Below are 24,625 nucleotides of genomic sequence, written 5' to 3' on the forward strand. Positions count from 1 at the left end.
CCGTTGTCACGTTCATAATTTTGTTCGCACGCGCCGATTGTGCCGAAACAATTAACCAGAGCTACGATGTTCTGGTCGAATGTGCGCAAAGAGTAGAGAAAAATCGTTATGCCATAAATAACGAGACGGCGACGGTCGCGAAGCCTCTTCTTCTTCAATGGGGGAATCCAATACTTCTCGGTGATTCCTTCGATCGTAGAACGAACCGCTAACGAGACTCTCGAGAAGAATTCAGAAGGAAACGAGCTTATGTGTGTCGAACTGGTTTCTGATCGACGTTGAAGCTCGGACGTTTCTCAAGATGCAATTCTCAAGATCGATTGCTTCTTGCTCCTCTTGTTCGTAATTCTCAACACACCCAAGAGAAAGGAGTAGAAATAAAGTTAATATCGATTTATATTACATGGAAATAATTTTGATAGAAGTTTCCGAGTAGTTAGAATACCAGATATAAATAACATATAAATGATCCGTGACAGGCTTATACTACTTAAATCTTTCAATAAGCGTTTCTATCGAAATGCGGGTAAAAAAATTGGTTCTTTGCTATCTCATGAGGAGTTTTATATCCTAAACTTTCACAAATAATCTCTTATAAAAATCGAATAACAGATATGAAATATGTGAATAACTTTTGTATTCGTAACGGTAAAATTTTATAAAATTACAGATTAAGAGAATAGAATATAACAGAGTATACGAATCTTTGATGGCTCAATGTTATGATTCGATGGTTCGACTGTTCGTTGGTATCGAGTTATCCAGCGTTTACAATCATATCTGGTCGGTCGTCTGTTTTTTCACGCGAATAAAATTTCATCCTTAATTCCTCACATATCTCCGATAAATTCTTCCCTTATCTTTGTCAACCACCTGTATCATTCTTGAAGAGGAGAGTGTCAAAGATAAGATAATTATCATCAGAGGAACTGAAGCACTCTCCACGCCAAAACAGGGTAGAAAAAGAACAAGACACGGTAGATTACAGAAACTAATAAACTGGAAAGCAATGTGCAAAAATTCTAAAAAAACTTTTGCGATCGTCAATTTGCAGGAGAGTGTAAAAACGCTGAAATAGAAATGATACAGCTATCAATATCATTTGTTTCCCCTTTTATCTTCATTCTAGTAGTTTTCACGTGGTTCCATTAACTGTTAACGGTTCTCCCTCGACCAACGATGAAACGAGAAATGGTTACACGGGATAAAGCGTAATAGGCTGAAAAGTAGAAAACGATGGAAGGAGAAATTCTCGCGATATTATGCGCGTGAAATATCGTTCTTCTTCCCCAGTGGTCACGGGTATTCTCACGTGCTATTGGAAAATACTTCCTGCTTTTATGAGGCCGCGGAACGTCCACGATCTGGCTCTGTGTTTCTTTGGGTTCGTTTTTCCATCTCGTCTTTTTTCCAACGAACGTTCCAGCCTGTCAGACTGGAATTTCTCGCTTAGCCTTGCCGATTCCCGACCGATATTGCTCCGACGGTTACGTCTATGGAGCTTCCCGAATACAGGCCGCTGGAAATTGCTGGTATAAATCTGTCTTGATAAATTGTCGGTCGCGAAGATGGCCAGCAGAAGGCGTATAATTGAGGCAATGGCTTTAGAAGTTAACGAAACGGCTTTGTTCTTGGCAATTGGATCGTTGTAGATGGGTAGAAGGTTTGTAATCTTACATTCTTCTGAAGTCTTACATTGGTCGTCTAATCGTGTCGTTTGCTATCGTTTAGATCGAAATCGGAGCGATAAAGGCATTCATTCTCGACTGAAATGTTTTAAACACAGAGCATCTGTTTATCCATTTCGTTTAGCGTTCCACAAATTACAAGAATTGTGTTATCACCTGCAATGCGATAAAATATATTATATATAAACGATTCTTTTACCAATAGTGTATTCCCTTCGGAAATTTCTGGAGCCTTTTGCATTCGAAACCGAGACGAGAACGGAGTGGTAGCTCAATTATCCTTGCTACGTGACAGTCGTCGATAAGTACAACCAGCGCAACGCGCTTGTTATTCGTACGATATCGTTCTTTCTGATGTAATTTCCATCTCCTTTGTTCCAGACTGTAACAAGTTTCCTCCTTAACGCCGATCTTCGTGGCGCGTCTACAAAAAAGACTCGCTGTAATTTATAGTTCCGTGCCCTACATCGGCATACTATATTCTTACAATATAATAGCAATTTTGTCATTATCTAAGTTTCTTTACCTCGATATCGTTCTTTTCTGAATTAATTTTCCATGTACTGTTCGTGTAATAATGTTCGGGAAAATGAACGAATTTCAGTAAATCAACGCAACATTTATCGCGAAGTTTTTCTAGACGTTATTAGTTCCTAAAAGGATCAATTTCGAGCCACAGGTATTAACCTAAAATTTGAAAGGTTCGATAAATTAAACTTGTCTCTTCGAATAGATGCTTTGAAAACGTTTCCTAGATATCCCAGGCTATAAAGAAAGATCAAAGCATCTCACGGCTATTTCTTGTTACAACTTGATTTCTTTTCGCCTGGAAAAGTAGACTTTCAAAGGGTAGACGGCAAGAGAAATGTTGCCCCGTTGTTTTTCATGGTAGAAGAAAAAGCAGAAACGAGCTTCTCTTCGAAAATGTTCTCTTTTTCTAGAATTTTCTTTCCCGTAGCCGTGGTTAGAATGTGCTCGTTTAATATATATACGATCGTCTGGGGAAAGCACCATTCCTTCGATTATTTTCAATATTTCTCTCACAGAGATGCTAAAAACAGGAGACGCAAAGAAAAGATATGCTCTACTTCCAAATGGAACTAAAAGAAATTTTTCTCTATAAAAAGACTTCCATAGAATTTATCGAGATGTCAAAGATTGTCATTGAATGATAATTACATTAAAAGATATTATAAAGGGTTGAATAAGCGTTGAAAAATAATCAAAATACATTTTTTTTTTCATCTTATAAAAAACTTGTATTCAAAGATTGTTCGAATGGTTTTTGTATTATATAATAGTTTCTTATATACTGCAGCATCATTAAACGAACATACTAAATTTCTGTATATAGGTTTATTCAAGAGAGCTATCCTATTATCAGGCAGCGCTTTGTCGTCGTGGGCAGTTGTCGACGATCCTGTTTCTTACGCTTTGAGACTTGCCAGGGCAGTTAATTGCTCGATCCCCGAGGATCTGCTCAAAGACAACGAACTAATTGTTGACTGTCTCCGAGACCGAAGCCTAGAAGAGCTGATGCTGGTTGACATTCAACCACCGACATTTTTGAGTGCATTTGGACCCAGCGTGGACGGTGTAGTCATCAAGGCAGACTTTCAAAAAGATTTGCTGTCCTACATGGGTCCGGAGTTCCAAGGATTCGGGTAGGAATTAATTATTCTCTTTTGAAAGCAAAAAATAAGATATTTACAAAGATTTTACATTATTATAAAATTACAATATTTTTCCCCGCTTTGCCAATATTCTCAACATTTTTTAATAGATATTAATTAATAATGAACATCTTATCATTTTTTATTTGACCAACTTCTGGAAGAATTGTACCGGAGTACCGATAATATATTTCAATTATGAGAGGGACGAACGTCTTCGTTTTTCATCTCAGAATTTTATCAACGTCCCCCTTCATTAAATGTAAAGCAGATGTGAAACCAGCTAAGCTCACCCTAGACATTATAGTACGATTCATTAACGCGATTGTAAATGACCCAAGCTACTACTACAAAGTCCATTAGCATATTCGATGTCGAACAGTTGGAACAGTGTCGCAAAGTATTCGGTGCAACTTTTTTCCTTTTTACGAACTTTGGACGTAGCGATGAACGGAAAACTTTACGTCGGATCGTAATGTTATTAAAAATGACGTCGCTAAAACACATAAATGTTAACACACGTAACTAAATAGAACGAAGGAAAAGATAAAAGAGGTACATACATACAAGGTACATAAATTCATTTTGTTGCAGGCCACTGCCGAAGAAAGCTGAACACGGTGCTCCGATCACGAGTAATAACAAATACGATTTGTTATTTGGCGTAACTACCAGCGAAGCACTATGGAAATTCGCGGAGAAGGACGTACAACAAGGGTTCGAGGGTGAGAGGAGAGACAGGATCATTAGGACATACGTGAGGAACGCGTACGTGTATCACCTCACGGAAATATTTTACACGGTACGTGGATTTTAATAATTAAACCGACTGTGATAAATCAATTCAAGATTACGTGGTAGAAGAATAAATTCGTTTTTCTTGATTGAATTTTAAAATCGCTTGTAAAAATTGAGAAATATGACTTGTATTTATCTCCTGTTTTCCACAATTATAATGCTTTATTTGAAATTCGTACTCGCCTAAATTACTCAAAGGTATTTTTTCTTCTAATCGCATGGTAATCGATTTATTCACTAATCGTTCTATTATTATAATTACGCTTCAAACTCAGTGATAAAAAAGTAAGGATAAAAAGACTTATAGACAAGGTCGTAACAATTTTGCATACGCGATTAAGCGTTTAACGGTTCGTGATCGTTCATTTTTCATATATTCCGATAAGCCAACGATTCCGAAGATTATTTCACGGTCATTTCGCGTGTATTTTCATAGCGCTCTCTGGGAATAATTCGTTGCACATTCGTGGCGAAACTACCGTCCAACCCTTCCAAAAAGTATATCACGTATACTTGTCTGATTATTCGTAATTATAAATTGTTATCCACTTACGGGTGGCGTGCTAACTGTGCGAACAAATTCGGTATCGAGTGATGCGAGGCAAATTTTAGCGTGGAAAATTCCAGCACATCGCTATAGTTATGGTTTTGTGAAAATATTGATGGTAAATATCTCTGTTGAAAAATTTGATCTTTTTTTTTAGTGTATTTCACCTCTCAAGTCAAATTTTTGTAAATTCGATCGTCGAACGAATCAACACGTTGAAAATTATACGATGAAAAATATGGTTCCAATATGGAAAAATAATACATGTTGAAGGGAAATGTTTCTGTTGCCATAGAAACGTTTCTAAACTGGTCCAGCTGAATTTGTGATATTTGTGAAAATAACAAAAAGGATCGAGTTTCGTCGGAAAAACATCGCGTTGCACTGCTGTAACAAAAAAAGAAAAGAATACTATCCAGCAACAAATATAGAATGCGTTTCGCAAAGGCTTTCGAATACGTTACTACATTTTTTTATCATTCATAAAGGTCGTTGGTAATTTTTGTATATTATAAACGAAATGCAAGGAGAGGACTTGCCAATTGTGTTTAGCTTTTACATAGAACATATCTTTTTATTGACGTCTATTAATGTATTAACTTTGAAATCAACGGCGTTCTAATTTTACATCCTTTTTCATATTATTACTTTTGATTGATGAATCAGGTGGTGAACGAATACACCGATTGGGAACGTACGGTGCAGCATCCAGTGAATACGAAGGACGCCTGTGTCCAAGCTCTAAGCGACGCTCAATTCGTGGCGCCATTAGTGCAAACTGGCGACCTATTCACTCTAAGACACACGAAGAAACCGAATAATCCTCATATCGCACCGATTCCGGAAAGCGAGAAGGAACCGTTGCCTAAAACGTACTTCTACGTGTTCGATTATCAGATGAAGGATGGAGACTATCCTCAGGTAAGTGCTTAATATTTTATACTTTCGAAAACTTTCAACAAGCTGTGGTAAAATGCACAGGTGATTAAAGAAAACGTGTATAGGTATGAGAGACAAACAAGTATAGACTTATACAGGTATTAATTGTTTGTAGGCCTTTTTTTCGATCGGCGAATACCATAAGAAAATGCGGAATCAAACAAGCTGAGAAATTCACTCGCTAAATTGAAACGAAACTAAATAGTAAAGAACTTATTGTCTTTTGCTATTGAAATCTCATTTAATTCATCTTTGTTAGAGAATACTTTTTGTTTCGTGTTATCCACGAATTATCGATAACGGCTCGATAAGCCATTCATATTCGCATACGCATATACGATCATAAACTATTTAACATGGTATTATAAAGCGCACAACTTTAGGAGATAATTAGATTCGAAACGCATCTGCGCTCGCGCACTTCCTTTCCATATCGTGGATAAATTAAACCCGCGTAACACCATTAATAACTCGATTGCTACGACCGAACTATACGCGCTGTTCATATCTTGCGATTTACCTGGTGCTCGATAAATTTTCAACTGATCCAATAAAATTATGGTCGAAATATTTTCTGGCGAAATTAAAATTAAATTAAAATTTAATTAAAATGTCGTAAAAAAAAGTATTAAAGTATCCGTATATAATTTGTGGAGATAAATAGGTTTGACATTGTATGTTCACTTTGCATTTCGTAGCTCGAGATGAAACTACAAGGCGCCATTGCGATCATCATGCTGTTGTGTAACTTACGTCGCCTCAAAATTTAATATGCCACGCCTCAGCGTTGCTTCGCGAAAGAATCTGGCAAATTATCTAGTGAGCTCATTCATTTCATTCCTCAGGATATGAAAAAAGTTCTCGTTCTATCGTGGTAGTCGCAGACATAAGATAAAGCATAGAGATGGCGGCGATGAACGATGAAACGATTTCACATGCTATGTTTCACCGCTATATGTTTGTGGCGGTGAAATTTCACTGGTTGAAATGACAGTGGCGAAAATTAAGCTTTTGTTTGTCGTTTGTGGTTGCTAGATTTTCGACAACTTATATCGAGTACCAAAGAACGTATGAACGAAGCTTCAATCTAACGTACCCTCGTAATTAAATTGCGATATTAAGGACATATAATTAACTCAATGTGCAACCATTGTAAACTCGAGTACAATTTATAAGCGAACCATTTTTAATTAACAATGTGTTCAACGGAATTAATTTCCATTTGTTTGTCGCACGCCCGTCGTTTCTCTCGATTGTTGAAAAAACTCGAATTATGATAGAACACAAGCAGTCACTGCAGTGATAATGATTTAATTTATATTTTGTTAAATTGTCTCTTGTTACATTTGCTTTTCGCGCGAAGGGAAATGGAATGTCTACATTATCTATAATTAATAATATAACAAACAATAAATGTTAATTTTCTAAAAATTCCTGGCCATTCCTTTTATCTATACGAATGAAAATCGATGATTTCATCTTATGTTGCGTACATCTCTAAAACGTTTATTTCGTTAACGTTCCTTAGCACGATCTAATGGCATTTAACGTACTCCAGCAGCTCGAAGAGCCACGAGATACGCGTTCTTTGTTTAATAAAATAATTTTCGTCTAATGAAACTTAATTAATTTCAACTTAAATTAATAAATTCGTTGACAAAATTGCTCGTTTCTTCTCAATAAATTTCTTTTCACGAGCATCTAATTACCACTGAAAATAATTATGTACTACAATACGATGGCAGTTAATATCAGTGAAAACATTTTATTCAGCCACTTCGATTTTCAATTTTCTCTTTTCCTTTTCGTTCGTTTTATCTTACGCATCAGTAATTAAGTCAGATAATATTATTTTATCTCTCTAGAAATTGTACATCAAATTGCTTTTAATCATAAAAGCGAGAGCTGTAAAAGGAACTCACATTCGTTCAAGCTACACGTATGAAAGAAGGGTTGGGAAAGCAAATACTGTACCGACGTTTTTCCTCTTGTATCGGCAAGTGGCAGATTGGAGTGGTGACCAAAATGTTGCCATTATACGATCTTTTTTTTGTATCTTATTCAATTATTGATTTCTGAGATGGAAATATCTCGATATAATATGGCGAAAGACATAAATATCGTATTAAAATTCTATAGGTAAAATGATAAAAAAAAAAAATACTATGAATCATAGGCAGATAGCGTGGCTTGTTCTCCAACAAATTACTTCTCCGTTTCTTCCACTCTTTCTCTACTGAATTTTATATCCATGGACAAGTAGACGGAGGTACATGGCGGACGATGCCGGCGAATGCGTTTATTAAAGTGAAACTTAATTTAGCCGACTGTAACGCAAAAGATATCTGACATCCGGTAAATCATTCGCTACGAGTGACTGTTGCAATTTCCGATTTAACGTCGACTCCTATTCTGGATGACCGTGTCAGTGTTTCACAGAAGTAAGATATCGACGTTTGAACGATCTTGAATAGAAAATATTGCCAGATCAATAATGCGGTAGCGTAGAATCCGAACTGGATCGACTTTGAACCCATTGTCGCATATGTTCATATGAGTTGAGATTTTCGTTACTTTCCCATATTTTTTTCTTTTTTTTTTTTTTTTTTCTTTGCAATTATTTCATCGAGAGAAACGCGGAACGTCTTCCTATCTTTTGAAACTAAAAGTAGCGTAAAATTTTCATTGAGTCGCGGAAGATCGTGTTCGATTTCGTTCATAGATCGTTTGTTGATCAAAAGAGAAAATCGACACGCGAGATAGATCCAGCACGGTCTCCCTTTTGAGATACGGGTCAGATTTATAACGGGTTGGTAACGAATTTTACCGTGGCAAAGATTTGCAGCGATGCGGTGATAAGATTAGCGATTGATAAACGGCTAGGCTCCATACATTTCTGCAACAGCAGCACCGGGAGTTTTTGCGTTCGCGCCGGCGCCATGTACCAGCTTTCGTAATACCTGCAAAATTGTCGGCTCGATACATTTACGCTCGGTGCAATCATTTATTATTTCGAACGTGTACACTCAAATAAAAGCGCTGTTTAAACGGTACCGAGAGACGAACGTATATTCTAGTAAATACCGTAAATGAATCGAACGAATCGATTGTTTTTAAGTTACTGAAACTGTGCTGTTTGTTTAACAAAAACTAATTGAATTCCGCTGGGTTCCACATTTTTGTCGTACGCATCTTTCTAGGTTGGAATTGATAAAATCATTTGCCGAAGTCTTCAAACAAGGGTCGGACTGTTTCGATAATTCTTCTATTTCGTATTTATAATTTTATTCTATCACGTTTGACGCGATATACTTAAACTTACTTATGATTAGGTAAGAATCGCCTTAGCGTTAAACTCGTGCAGTAGAATATGCGTCGGACTACGAACTTCGGATTGGATCCTTTCATTTATATATAAATAATTCCGTTAGTTGCATTTCCATGAAAACAATTTTCCCAAATTGTGAAAAAGCACTAAAAATTATCGATGGAAGAAAAAGATATAAATTGTTTTTCGGTGACTGTCCCGCTATAATTTCCGCAACTGTATCGTCATTACGACAGCGGTTGAGGAACACGACAAAACATGCTTTGAAAACGTGAATGATATATGGGGTATAAGAAGGTGACAAATTGAGTGCAACATTTCACAATGGCGAGGGAAAGAAAAAGGAAGAGACAAAAAGAGAGAGAAGAACGAATATATTTATGTCTGATAAGGAGAGAGATACGAGTTTTCTCCGTTCGTGTCCATCAACCGGCGAATAGATATGCAAAAACGCCATGACTAGGTACACGGAGACGTGAATCGCCGAAATGACAAGTTCGTTCTCGCTTTTCACTGGCGTTAGTTTGTCGAAAAGGCGCAAACATCCAGCGCATCTTAAGCATTCTGCTGCATATTATACACGTCGCCGTTAACAGCTGCGCAACCGTTGTTTGAATTGTTACATCCGCAGTACTCTGTGCATGTATCAGCAACGCGAAACGCAAATATCTCTGCATATAAACTGCAAAGTTTGTTGATTGCGCTTCATCGTTCAATCGTTAATCAGCAACGCGTGTATTTCTCCTGGAATCAAATGGAAGTCGTGCTATATCGAAATTGTTCGTTTATTTGAGAAAGTTATACAGAAGTCCTTTATGGTGATGTAATGATTACAACGTGTTAATACACAAATTATTGAAAGGGAAGTGAAAATTTTATAAAAGAGAGGTAGAATGATTTGCATGAAACTTGTGCGATAATGTTAGACCACCAGCATGTGTATCGAGAGAAACAATTTAAACTCTCAAACTCTCGTACATTTGCTGCACGAATATAGAACGTGATGGTATCAGTATCGAACAGCAAATTTTCCATACGTTCGCAGAAAGTATCCAAACCTAATCCCATTGCTCGTACGTAATATTCGATGCAACGGGCTAGCCGCTCATAAAATCTGCAGTTTCAATTTACCAAGATGTCTTTGCTCGAGAAACTGCTTCGGGCGTCGTTGGACAGCCGTTTGAATCTATGCTTGAAATAGTCCCAGGAGATATCATTAATTTGTCGATATTTATGATCGATCAAATTTTTCATATTTACGCGAGAATTTCATGCAAAATCCAGTCGATGGCAGCGAAATATATCGTCACGATCAGAATAACATGCAAAGCAAAATTGGATAAAAGTACTTCCGATGGAAGAAAGTATTCTCCTTCAAGTGGAATAACGGTTCCGTAGATTTCATCATAGACTAGTACTACGTTCACGTTGATATTATCAAGATGACGACGTCTATGCTGGGAAACAGTAAGAGTGGAATCGCAACATTTACAAAATCATAACGAAAGAATGTCATAAATCAGGATGAAATTGAAAACAGAAAATTTATGTTCGTGCGTACATGAATTCAGAGAGCGATAAAGCATTGAAATTTAGCGAATACGAATAAATGAGATGCTAAAGTTTTGTGAAATGAAACAGATTATGCTGAAGGGGAACATGGAATGATGTATTGCGGAATAAATGAGGTACTCGAATGTTGGAGCGTGAGATAGTGACGTTACGGAATTAATGAACTAGAATTTACGAAGCGTCAATGTCTCGTTAGTCTTCGCTCTGTCGTGTTGTAATATTGCAGTTGCATAAAACACTCGAATGTACAAACCATATGAATACGCACAGTAATTCGAATGCGATACTAACTTACGTCATTAACATTAAATAGTTCAAACATGGATCATTTACATGAAATTATTGTCTCTTAAGGCTATATCTTAGAAACGTAATAAGTTAGCTGTATGTGAAAACGTCGAACATTTTTTGAGTGGAAGATATGTGAAAAGCAATTGTCATCTTACGGATAATATAGAGGATACCAAATCTTTATAATAATTACCTCGATTCTGATTTGGATCACGTGCCTTAAAAGATTCTCTTTGCCTCCCTCTTTATTTCATTTCGTTATGACATTTTAAATCGCAGCATCTGAACGTACAGATTAATGAGCGACAGTTAACCCATTGACCTACATTTTTCTGTGGAAATCGTAGTAAAAGTAAGGATAGTAAAAATATGCTGATTCCATGTTTGTCAGTGACCAATAGATAGGTAGCGAGTTTGCGATAGGTCAGTGGCAATGTACGAGCGTGACGTGCAGGAATACGACAAGAATAACGATAACGTAACAGTCGAAACTTCAAGCTTTTTATTTAACGATATTTCGAAGACCATAAATCTGACCAAAGTGAAACACGAAGTTGAAACAGGAAGAAAACGATGTCAATTTCACTTAAATAACGTAAATAATTGATGGATTAAAGTTGTATAACTTCAACACGCTGCTGCTTTTTTGGATCATTTCAGAACCAATCGTGTCTTTTTATTGTCAACGAATTTCTTTTATGCGCGTGTATGAAATTTCTTTTCACAATATTAAAAATTCTGTTGCTGGTTGAAACAAGAGCGTGATTGAAATATAAAAATTCGGGACCGCGGCATATTTAACCCTGTGGAAGTGCGGTTGATGACAACTGTATACGGAATCTTCTTCTCTATCTTAAAGAAGAAATAAGGGTGATGGTAAATGGTGTGAAAAGCAAGCCATGGAAGCCCTTACGTAGTACTTACATTTGGTCCCATTCTTGCCAAAGTTCTAGCACAAATGGCTTAATGTTCGCCTAACATAGGATTTTATACTCTACATTCCCTTTTACCGACTATACGTCCGTTTTACTTTAATGAAGTACATACTTCTTCCGACTAAATATGAACAGGTTCAGGCTAATTTTGCTAATTGCACTGTATGAAATGTAACAGATTTGTTAAATAGCTATATTACGTATAAATTTCTAAATTACGTATATTAACATATATGTATGTTAAACGCGGACACGAAATATAAGGCTACTTTAAAAGTTGAAGTTTCTAAAGAGAAAAAGGAAAATAAAAAACCATACCTGCGAAAGGAGTTGGTAATTGGAACATCGTATCTTCGATTTTAGGATGAAATAGCGAGTCCTGAAGAAGTTCATCGCATCTCGGAATTTACACGAGATAACAAATGAAGCTTAACGTGTTTCCTACAGTTTTTCACTTTTGGCTTGTAATCTCTCAGTCGTTTATTTAATAATATATAGCCTGTTATTTCGAACGTTCATAACACAATTTCAACCGTAACTATGTCAACGAAAAAATATTTCCTAAACTTTCTGTCTCTACTCTACTTACTAGAAAGGCTCAAGGCTGAAAAATCATAGAAGTTTTATTTAATTTCTCTCGTTTAATGGAATGACGTTCCTATAGTGACGTTGTGCTGTTGGCCAGAGAGATACCTAATTAAGCGAGCGTACTCTAATCCTTAGTCGATTTTTAACGCTCATAGTTGGTGCATCTAACACGTAGACTGCTCTAGCCTTTATTAAATTCCACTTCAAGAAGGAGTCAAAAGTATTATCTTGTTTCTTACTTTGTATTTAAATTCAACAATGTAAAGTTTATTATATCAGCTTCAATTAATTGAAATCCGAGCAGCAGGAACGATTACGAGAGGAAAATTATAGGATTAAATTGATTAATGGTTGTAATACACGTGACTACACGAAAAGTCTGTTTCATCATTAATGTTACAGTATGAAATATACGTATTCGTTTTACGATAATTGCATCGTGCAAGAACGACTGGCTATTTGTATTAATTTCGTTTATAAAAGACTCTTAAATGAATATTAATGCGAACGACAAAAGCAAGTGAGATGGACATGATAATTCTGTATTCACGATTAAACATTATGAATGCTGCGCACTGACCCGTGATTGTGTGGAAATGACTGTCATGATCGTTTGATTTATCGATCATCGATATTTTTTGATAGCTCTTCCTGAATAAGAATTTAATTTTACAGAAACGATTATTCTATTCTATAAGAACTGCGGAATACACGTATGTGCAACGAGACACATGAAATGTGATATAAAGATAATAACTTTCGTTTGTTTTGGAGTCACATTTACAATGTGTAATTATAGCGGCATGTAACTTACAGTCGAAACTCAAAGAAAGTTAATACGGTTATTTCAGCGATAAACGAATTATGTGCTCCACTTTCATCCACAACAGTATATTACAGATTATTCATCCCGTTTGTAACGTAGCTCGGTTATTGTAATTGCATGCAATTTACTGTATACATACAGTCACGAACGAAAGTATTGCAGCGCTCTTTAAAACAGAGTAACATTTTTTAAATTGGACCAAACGACTCGAATCTTTTTTCCCCCAGAGTTAGAAGTATTAGTTTAGCAAATGACTCGTAACAAAGTTTCGAACAAATTGAAATCGATCGGAATCGCGAAAAAAACAGTAAAAGTCACCTTCTACAGCATTTTTATTTAAGCCTGTAATGAAAATGTAAAAAGTATGCTTTGTGGATTTATGTTAGTTTCAAATTTTGTGAAAATCGATAAATGTTGCTGTAAGCTACAAACGGTTAAAAATGATAAAAGTCTCGGTTTTTTTTTGCGACTTTCAGTCTATAATTGTAATAAATTTACATTTTTATTCATCTTTCGATGCCTGTTGCTTGTTTCCGCATAAACCGATTTCGACGAAATTTTCATCGTGTATACAATTAACATAAATCTATAAAGTGTACTTTTTAAATTTTCATTTCAGGCTCAGATAGAAATATTGTAAAAGGTGGCCTTTACTGTCTTTTTTATTTTTTATTCTTTTTTTTTTTCGCAATTCCGATCAATTTCAATTTGTCCAAAACTTTTTTTTACACGTCATTCAATAAACTAATCCTTCTAACTTCTAAAAAAAATTGCAACCGTTTGGTCCAATTTTAAAAAAGTTATTCTGTTTTAAAGAGTATGCCAATACTTTTGTTCGTGTTATATATATGCATATGCGAGCAAGATTACCATTTGGTTTCCATTACCATGTCGAGTACAGGCTGAAAGTCTAAAGTTTTTAAAAGTCGTTAAAGAAACTGTGTCACAAAATATATATACATTCACGATACATATACATATATAGAGTGAGCCAATAAAAAGTACTGTCTGAAATCTAAAATAGCTCGTTACCTATCGGTTTTATCGAAAAACATCTTCAACGAATTATGTTGCACTTCGAGGGACTCGTCGAATGGATGCAATTTTATTTTCTATTATTTTATATTTTCCAAGACCTTTTTGTAGAGAATGTCCGGCTAGACCGACTAATGCTATAAAGAATATACAGCACCATTTTAAAAAGCAAAAGGTTATCTTGATATCTCAGAAAATATATGATGTACAAGAATAAAATTGCATCCATCCGATGATTCCCTTGAAATGTAACATAATTTGTTTAAAACGTTTTCTCGACAAAACCAGCAGGTAACCAGTTATTTTAGATAATACCCTTTATTCACTCACTCTGTATAATGATGCATAATATCTATAAAGTAAGGACATAATATCATGTAGTTTATATGGTTACCTATATTTATGGTTTATAAAGTAAAAAAAGAAAATATAACTTGTTAAATGTTTAAAATTGAAAATTATAAAGTTTGTATAAATATATTAGTTATTTAAACCAATTTTGAAAAGAACTGCACGAAGAAGAAAGTTTCATAAAAATTCTATTTTTATGGAGTTGTTAAAAATAAAATACTATGTTATATGAACAATTCGATTACAGTACAATTGATCAAATTTGAACACCGTGAGAGGTGCGACACGAAGCATGAATAAAAAAAAGAAAAAAATATATAGGTACGTGTAAACGCAGCATTTGCACAGCGAAATCAGTTTACAATGTTTCATCAACCGAATAAACGAACTGGATTGCAGCTATCAATCGTACTTCAATGAAACGGATCAGAAATAACATTTCGCTAAGATTAATGCAATTTCCAGGCATGATATCTTCTATACTTTCTTTACATTAATTACGATACTTTTTAATTATACAAATCAATTTTATTATAATTTTCCAATTAGCGAAATGAAAAATTTACTATTCGTTGTAATTAAAAAATTGTACGAATATTGAATACAATTTTTGTTAATCAGCCTCCAAATTCAAATACACATAGACAAACAAAAATCTTGTTATTTGTTGAAATTGTTAGAGCTATCTTTAGAGATAGGTTTTTCTAACTTCGTTATACGAGAATACTTCGTGTCGCCTTATTATCCAATCGATGATAGTACAGATAGCTCACTTCCGGGAGCAGCGCGTGCATGAACTTTAAAAGTATGCAAATCACGTTCTTTCTATGTTGTAAAAAATACGTAAACTTTATGACCTCATTTGCTGTACAAGAAACTGCACATATAAAATCTTGAAAAAATTTTCATTCACTGAAGGAAATCAGATTGAATCTTTTCTTTATAATATGCAAATTTTTATCAATTGCAAATTTTCGTTGGCGCTAGACAGTCCTCGATATTGTCGCATTATCGAGATACAAGTGCAACGATGAAAACGATAATACCGGTTTCATACCATCAGACGTTTAATTGGTGTCAATTAAAACAGTGATAGCGAATCCCCGTAACAAAGTAACAATGTCTTCTTCCGGTAGTGTGAATCCGTGCATCTCGTAGAACACGCACAGTACACACGATAATCGCGTACTACGAACGCAACAAGCATTGTGGTTACGAAATACAACACGGTGCGTGACAAAATCGTACGGTATCAGTGTAGAACGCGTACAATTAGGACGTAATTACAGTTACGCAATATCCTCGGTTTAATTAGTCCACGGTATCGAGCTGCTACAACTATACTTCACTATTCTGTTTACGACAATTCACGATAGCGTGAAGATCATTTTGCTGGATGAACGATCACATTCAATTTCCCTTTGGTTATTCTTGTATAGAATACATAAATACGAAGTAGGAGAATCCAATTCGTATCATATTTAATGAAAATTGTTTTCATTTCATTAACTGTTGGTAACTTAATTAGTGTCAAGATTTTTTTTTTCAACTTGTTTGAATTTATGTCAAGTTTCTTATTATAAAGTGACTTACCATCGTGTACATTTCGTTGGATATAGCTACCACGTTCTTATAGTGTATTTTGCACGGTGTCACGAGTCTATGCATAAGGAATAGCAACGACTTTTGGCTCTTCACTGGAGCCCAGTACCAGTATCCATGGTAGTTGAATGTTTGAATTCAAGAAACAAGGAATTTATTAAATTGTTTTTGGTAAACTTATCGAGAAGCCTCCTTGCATTTCGATAAACTTGAAATATGTCATCAAGTTTGAACAGCTTTTCCCCATATGTAGAATGGGTGCTCTATTTTAGTTCTCGAGCTACACTAAAGTATGTTTGGTATCATATATGTATCTTCTTCCTATAGTTTATATAAAATTGTACATTAGACAATTTTACTGATGGGGCACACGCTATACGTAGAAAACTCGGCATTTTTCCGTTTTTTCAACGTCACTTTTTACGTAACGATTTAAATCGCCCATTTCTACAGACTCTAAGCGGCCCTGTTACGTGGGCTGGAATTTTTATTATCATATACATTGATATAGATATTAGATAAATATTGGATATTAATAGATATTAGATAAATATTGGATATTAATAGATATTAACACGCCCCGTTAAAATTTATAGGAAGATAACACATCGATAGTATACTTCATGCGATATCTACCGAACATACCTTTATGTGTAACTTGAAAACTGAAATAGGGCACCCATTACATGTATGGGAAAAATTATTCGTAATAATGATCTTGACAACAAATTTGACGTATTTCAATCGACGTCGGTGAGGAGGTAGCTTTTCGATAGATCGATCTTGCTCTTTTGCTTAACAAATTCGTGAAAAATAAAGATTTTCTAATTAGTAAAGAAATTAATAAATCTAGTTTACATCGATCGTACGAAAAATACGACCAACAAAGATCAAAAGCGAGCGATAGTATCTGATAACGATAGTCTCGTAAAAGTCGATTTCAGTTCGAAAGTCAAAATACGACTGAGAGATCGGCCGTTGGTTGCCGGTCGAAAAATATTTCCCTCGAATTTTCCGTTGCCCTCGTAGACGCTTATTATAATCGAGGTACATAAGATAAATATGGATTGCGCGGTGCACGTAACACCTTGAATTTCCCGTTATTCTCCCCGGCTAGGCAATATACGCCGGGTTATTATACTTTTACCACGAACACCAGTCGTAGGAGATTGGTACACGTGTTGGTTACAGTGTCGTCGGTAGGGAGAAATTTTTATGAAAACGCCAGCCATAGAATTTACCATAATTTCATTCTCCCCTCGTGTGTACGATTAAGTCTTCCCTAACAAATCGATTTCTTGCTACACGGTATAATTATGTTCCTCTGTGGCTAGTTGTCACCTGTTTGACAGCTACTGTAAAGATTCTATATTTTTTCTTGAAAAATGAATATCGTGATATAAACTTTCTTCTGATGGTAATTTATTTCTTTGCATGCGTTGGTCATTGTGATTTCATGATGTGAACAACTTTGAAAAACAGAATTTTTTGTTGATTGAATTTAAGATTATTTGTTATTACCAGTAAGGATCGGGTAGTTAGTAGTAGTCAAGTATTACTAATTATACGAATGCAATTAATGTCGTTCGTGTTAATAAGTCGCTTCTGAATATTTCTTGTTTTAGTACATGATTAAATTGATACTAAAGTTACCAGTAATAGATGTAATGGGTCACTGGTGGTCTATGTGCTATGGTACGTGTTAAATTACGCCAATTCTATATTCAATATTACAAAATTATTGCCATTCCCAGTGCACAGTGGGTTTTTGCAAAGAATGAATGTATACTGAAGTATGACGCGTAACACACAGCTGACTATATCTACGTTATTGTGCGTTTGTAATATTCACTATTGCTGAAATATGCACAATATTTTATTGAAATGTAAATACCTGTTTTTGCTATTTGTGGTTTCCGGAATATGTTATAAATTATAGAACATAAAGTCGTATGTTTTTCCGATACTTTTTATCCATTATATACATATTTGATGAACTGGCAGAATTCTCCTAATGCAGTATTTTATTTATTCACATACCATGTGAATCATTCATCGAAATTTCAATATATTACAATCTACATTCTAAAACTTTTATTTACGCTATTATATTTAAACTGAGATGTACTATTTACGTAATTATAGTCACTTATTTTTCTCCCCATAGAGATTTCTCTGTTTCATTTCAAAGCGTTTGGTGTCTATTGTCGCGCGTTTTATTGACAGTGGATCTGTCATGCAATATGTACACTACATGAAGCGCAGTTGTTTCGCAGTTGAAATGCGTTTTTATAAAGTTTCATCGCCCAGTCGAATGTTAGCTACGGTAGAAAGCGTACAGAGTGCAGCGTCCACTATATTCATAGAAATATTGTGTTGTCTTTGTTGTAGAAGTATAGTTTCTGCTAGATACTGTATTTCGTTGTTCAGCATTATTGCAAAACAGCTGACGGTGTCGAAATCTTAAGCGACGTAATTCATAGTAACTTGTTACATGTGTAGTGCTGTTTAGAAAAATTCAGTAATTATATCTTATCATCTTTTGAATAGGTTTCTGGTGTCTTATTGCAACTAACATTTATAAGATTAATTTCAACTATGCATGATGTGAAAAATTATTGTCGAGTCGGTGAATTTGAATTATAATTATTATCCACGAAATAATTCAATACGATGTAATTGTTGCGATGTATTTAAAAAATACTTTGATATTGTACGTACCGAAAGTTAGGAAGAAAAGGAATTTTAAAGATTTGCAGAATATCGTGAGAGATAATGTTATAAAAGCGAAAATCAATTGAACATGAAAACTTCAATTGGTCTTTTCAAACGACCTCACAACTGCTTGCTTTATAAGAGATTCGAAATATAATATTATGGTTATTGTTCAATCACACGATAAATTGAAATCAATCGCGTATTCGTCGACGGGAAAGAGACTTTATGTCGGTTATTTTTTGTCGAACAATGAATAGCGAATGCTTGCAACACGCGTAACCCTGCAGCCATGTTTCGCGTGGCTTTTTGTGAGTCGAGGACTCGTAATAATTTGCTGTCACTGCGGACGAGTAACTTTGTTTCCGTTTCGCTTTCCCATTATTTTCACGAAGCTCTGGCAGTTTGTTTAAACTTTCACCCAGATGAAATATTCGCGGATTATTTACCAAATAAGTTACTACACACTTGTTGCAGTTTCTGAATGTTTCGATATCGATTTCCTCTTGTATTTTTTACGCTTGTCATAAGCATAGATAAAAATCAACATTCTCGCATTAAAAAAAGTCAACCAGACTTCAAGAAAATAGTATTTCCAATCAAGAAATTTCAAACCTTTATGGTATATTAAGCCGATCAGAGAAGCGTTACGCGTCACGGTATACAGCGACTGTCCAATCAAAATCCCTTTTCATTATCGAAATATCAGTTGGCCTAATGATCCACAGGCTGATGACTTCGCAGGATCGTGTCCATGCTTAATAATTGAAATATCAACGGACGGGTGAATCTCCCTGATGCGAGACCGCGAGGCGGAACTACGCGTGTGACTCGTCGAGAGACAACGCATCCGGTCGACAGCCTCCAGATATCTCGCGACCGAACGATTTCAAGCTTTGATATGGATTACCACGAGCGAACTTACGTGTACAGCGTAGATGAAGTAAACTTTGAAATGAGTTTAAATTCTGGATTGCTAAACGAACAGGCAACTGATTGTTATATTCCGGAGAGAGGATGGAAAATAAAGAAATGGATGCGGCAGGAATACGTTCGCAACATGGGTGGATATTAATCTTAAGAAATTAAATTTGCGTTTGCGCGTCTCTCGGCGGAGAACAAACGAACTCTTGCCTTAATCGCGTGCTGCGACTGTGGCAATCAACGTTGGTCGATTTTATGTCGACTTAACGCAAAATAATGTTAAATTAACATTCGTTGCAGATACTCGATATTGTAAGGCGTCTGGCCTCTAACAGGGCATTGTTGCCTGAAAGTTTCGTATGTCTTACACGATCACGGTTTATTTCTATATTACTTCTATATATCTTTTTTTAAGAGCACAAATGGAAATAACGAATAAAGAGGAGAAGGATAAATCTGAAAGCAATGGAAATGGTGAAGTTTGTTATCATATTTAACGGGATATATTTAGTCTGGCATTGTTTTAGTACCGTCAGAATTGCATTGATCCCGTTATTGATTGCCACACAGCCTCGATTCGCTCATCAAAATTGTAGGAGTATTTATATCGCAGATAAAATTATAGGTAAAAGTCATGCATAATTATACGCGTTCTGGGTAAATAACTGAAATGTCGGCGTATCATTATTGCCAATCATGAATATCCGTTATGAGAAACATACCCCCGGGAAATGTCTAGATTTATCGAAAGACTAACTTGTAAACGTTTACAACAATAATTATAATATTAATTACTGATATCTAATATTTACTCACTGGTTAATAATTTCGAGCGCTTCTTCAGTTTATGTCATATGAAATCGAATGAAGAATTATATGGAATTAAAAACTTTTATTCTCAAAGAAATAGATGAGGATAATAGATTGGAAACGGAAATTTGTTTTTTGCAGTTACTTACATTTTACGACGACTTACACTATAATATACCATGAGTTACGGCATTAATATCATTACTAATTATTATGGATGTTAAGTAAAACAGATATTTAAACGATATTAAAACAATTTAGCTAAAAAATCTTAAATTGAACGTTGTTGAAACCGTGTCCTTTACAGTGTGCCATTTCGGAACTGTTTGTATATAGCATTAAAAACAAACTCTGTGTTTTCACTTCTCCTCTTTGATCGCATTCATTGTATCAGGTTGACGATTCCGACGATTCTTTGGGTAGAAATAATTGGCATGTCGAAACAGCGCTTTCACGTCCAATATACGATACATTCTCACGAAATGCCCTTGGAAAAAAATTTATCGGTCCTTTATAGCAACGACATTCCGTCGATTTCGCCAGGATTCGTTGGAATTTCATTTGGCCGGTCGATTCAACGTGATTTGATTCGAGCTTACACGGTTTTTCTCTTTGTTCAAATTGGAACCGAGTGGATCGCTTTCCCTTCAATTGCGCGCATTACCTGCCGTTTCAATAGCATCGAGCATAAATTTACGCTTTCCAGTGTGCTATATCCACAATGAAATTTACGAATGAAAACTAAAAAATGCATTCGAAAGAAATGTTTCCAAACGAGAAAAAGGTAGCGAGTTGCCAAACGAACTTCGATCACAACTTCTAAATGCAGAAAAGAAAAGCCAAAATACTTTCTTCCTCGTACATTTAGAGCTATAGATCGACGATATCAATAAAAAGGGTTTAGCAAATCTTCCGAAACGGTCTTCCAGTCGAATTTCGTTTCTGTTAGAAAATGAATGGGCTCCATTTGCAACGTCAATTTTCACTTTAGCCGTGGATTACAAGAGTCTTTTCCCGGAGAGCTCTCACCAATTCGAGGCAGGGACTTTCCCTGCGAGCTCCAAATTTTCTGACCAAGGATAACTTTTCTCGTGGTTTTCTTTCCACGACTCAATCACTTTGAGAAACTCTCGCATCACCTTCTGATAGCGATTACTACGGTTACGATGAGAAAACTCGAAAACGATCTTGTGCAGAAGATAAATAATTCGCCGTTCTATCTTGTTCTTTCTTTCTCATATAAAAGCAACGTGCGTATAATGTACATTCATTTCATTATCTTAATTGTTTCATGCATATTTTATTCTGAACAATCAATTTTATTATATGTAAGTGAATGTTTAACGGATGTTATAATGTAATAGTATTTATGGGTTAAACAAGTAGAGTGTGAATAAGTAAACAAGAGAGAACTCTAATGAATTAAAAGTAATTACTGTCGATATTTGGCTTCTTGTAGATAATGTTAAAATGTTATAAAATAATCAGGTTATAACCGGACTATTCTGTACATAATGCGCTTACAAAATGTAACTCCCGTGTGTGAGATAATGGAACTGCTTCGCCATTTAATTCAATAAACGGCCAACTAATTGGATCTCATTGGTAGAAGGGGCCCCATTACACGACTTACAGGATAACATTTCAATTAAAGTCTATCATGTTCCTATTGCAATGAGTATCCAAAAGAGAGGTAGGCTATATTATAATAGCACGTGATAAACTTGCAGGCTACTCGTGCGATAATTGCAATTTCATTCTCTAACTCGAAACTATATATTCTTACAAATAGCTAAAGAAGATCTTACTGCCACGAAACATAAAGAAGGCGTAAAGCACTCCACATCTGCATGTAATCAAACGTTCAATTCGTCGTAGATCGAAAACATCTTTGACGATGGACTTCGTAAAAATATTCCATATCATACGTTAGTGTTAACTGATTCAGGACCAAAGGAAAGGGTAAGACAATGAAATAAAGTGAAACGAGGAGAAAGCGACATTCAACGAACCTAAGCTACTCAAACTGTTTTGCTCGCGCGTAGATGTTTCTTGCGGGACTGACTCAAGATTTTCTTTGACAATTAAATGCGATAACACGCTTCGCCAGGTTGAGAAGCGTATGAACCGTCTTGGAAAATCCTATTACCCTTTTCGGTACATCGATTCCCGTGCACGTCGCGAGACACGCTCTAACGTTTCGAAGCTTGTTTGTAATTTGAATGTTTGCCAGGTATCGGTGTAAAGTGACTTGAAATGTTGTCTAAATCTCGATAATTGCTTTGGGCTTTGATAAGCCCTTGTATTACGCGTTCTTTACACAAATTGTAAAGATTAAAACAACACTTACACAGCCTCTTAGCTAAACAAGAGAACCGACCTGTTCCTCACTGAATATTTCAGCCATAAAACGATCGAAAGCCGCTAAAATTCATGAGCCAACAGTTTGGTTGAAAAAATGGCGATGTTGGGTTGCGACGATCAAACAGAGGCAACTCCAAATAACCATCAATTTCGCAGGACTTCAATAACTATCAATTTCGCGCGTAAGGTTCGCAAGGCTGTCTCTGAAATGACAGATGCAAACTAACTGGCCCGGGGCAGTGCAAAACGGAAATATGAGATAGGTGGTCGCATGAGTTCCAGAAATGGAGAGAGGAACAAATATGAACGCTACTGACATTACGCGTTCGGTTCGTATTTGTTTGCTTTCTCTTCTTGCGAACGTGCTCACGGCCGATATATCATTTCGTCGCCGCCACTGAAACTCGTGAGAGAGCACGTTAAATCGGTTTTGCATAAAAGAAATATTTGCTCTGGTTCTCCACGCTGTGAGATACATTTCTCCAAGGGGAGAACATCGTTTGGAAAGGATGGGACGATCTTCATTGTGTGAAACTGGCCTCTATTCAAGGAGTGTGACGGAAATGTCATTGTACGTGGAAATCTTTTAATGGATCGTAAAATGTGCATTTTTGTAAATCTTTGGGTTTTATGTAGATTCTCCCTTCCGGAGTAAGAATTCCTGTAAAAAGATGGAAACAGCTAGATACATACATATATAGGGTGATGTAACTGAAACAAGTCATCTGAATATCTCGGTTGTTATCGGTGACAGAAACAGATGTGTCAAATCAAATTTACACGTGGTGTGAAGGAGTGCATAATTTGATGTAAATAGTTTCTTATTAGCGTAGACGTCATATGAAAGTCAACTTTGTTTTTTTTTTTTTTTTTTCAATGGAATAACGAAGGTTTTTACGTTCCATCTAGATCCATCCATCTATGATTTGTGTAATGATTTGTGTATCTCGACATCGTGCAAGTTTCATCTGATATATATTTTTTTTTTCTCTATCACCAATAACAGCCGAGATATTCATATGACCTGTTTTACGTGTCTCACCCTGTATAAAGCAACATTCTACACTCAGTCGACTTTCCAAACACGGCAATGCTACGCTAGCGTAGTGGTATCGCATTAAAATTTCTTTCTTGGGCAGAAGAGGAAACTTTTTCGTGGTATAGATCACGAGACGTACAAGTTTCAAATAATCTTGGGAGAAAGCAATGGAACGAGTGTACGACTATATCCAGTTTGTCTCCGAATTCTCGAACAAGATTCGGATTCTCGCTTCTCGCTTTTCTGCGTGAAATTTCTTTTTTCTTTTCTTTTCTTTTTTAACTTGAAATAAGATCTCGCCTTAGTGCCTGGAGTATCAGATCGGTCGCGAGCAAATGAATTTCTTCGATTCCTCTTGAAAGCCGCAGGCGATTCCGTTTCCGATTTCTTCTTTCGATTCCATTTTTCGTTGGCACGTGATCGATGACGTTACAATGACGAGAATATTCCTTCGAGAAACTTCATTACCAGAACTGTGACGAAGAATCGAGCAAATGTTAGAAATGAGAGGGAAACGAATCATTATTTAATTAAAACTATCCAAGACGAAATTGTACGAACGATTTTACTGCTGTTTCATCCGGTCTTTGACTCGTTCGA

General features: G+C 35.8%; 1 protein-coding gene across 3 annotated transcripts in view; it reads left to right on the forward strand.

The window, feature by feature from the left end:
• Nlg-4 (neuroligin 4) overlaps positions 1 to 24,625 on the forward strand; it is a 263,284-nt gene that overhangs the window by 159,107 nt on the left and 79,552 nt on the right. For all 3 annotated transcript variants that reach the window (XM_072004517.1, XM_072004516.1, XM_072004515.1), the window contains exons 6-8: positions 3,043 to 3,352; positions 3,956 to 4,163; positions 5,373 to 5,627. In XM_072004517.1, the coding sequence (XP_071860618.1) occupies positions 3,043 to 3,352; positions 3,956 to 4,163; positions 5,373 to 5,627 (773 nt within the window). The remainder of the gene's footprint in view (positions 1 to 3,042; positions 3,353 to 3,955; positions 4,164 to 5,372; positions 5,628 to 24,625) is intronic.

The sequence above is a fragment of the Bombus fervidus genome, chromosome 5 (assembly GCF_041682495.2).
Source record: "Bombus fervidus isolate BK054 chromosome 5, iyBomFerv1, whole genome shotgun sequence".
In the NCBI taxonomy this organism is placed as follows: Eukaryota; Metazoa; Arthropoda; class Insecta; order Hymenoptera; family Apidae; genus Bombus; species Bombus fervidus.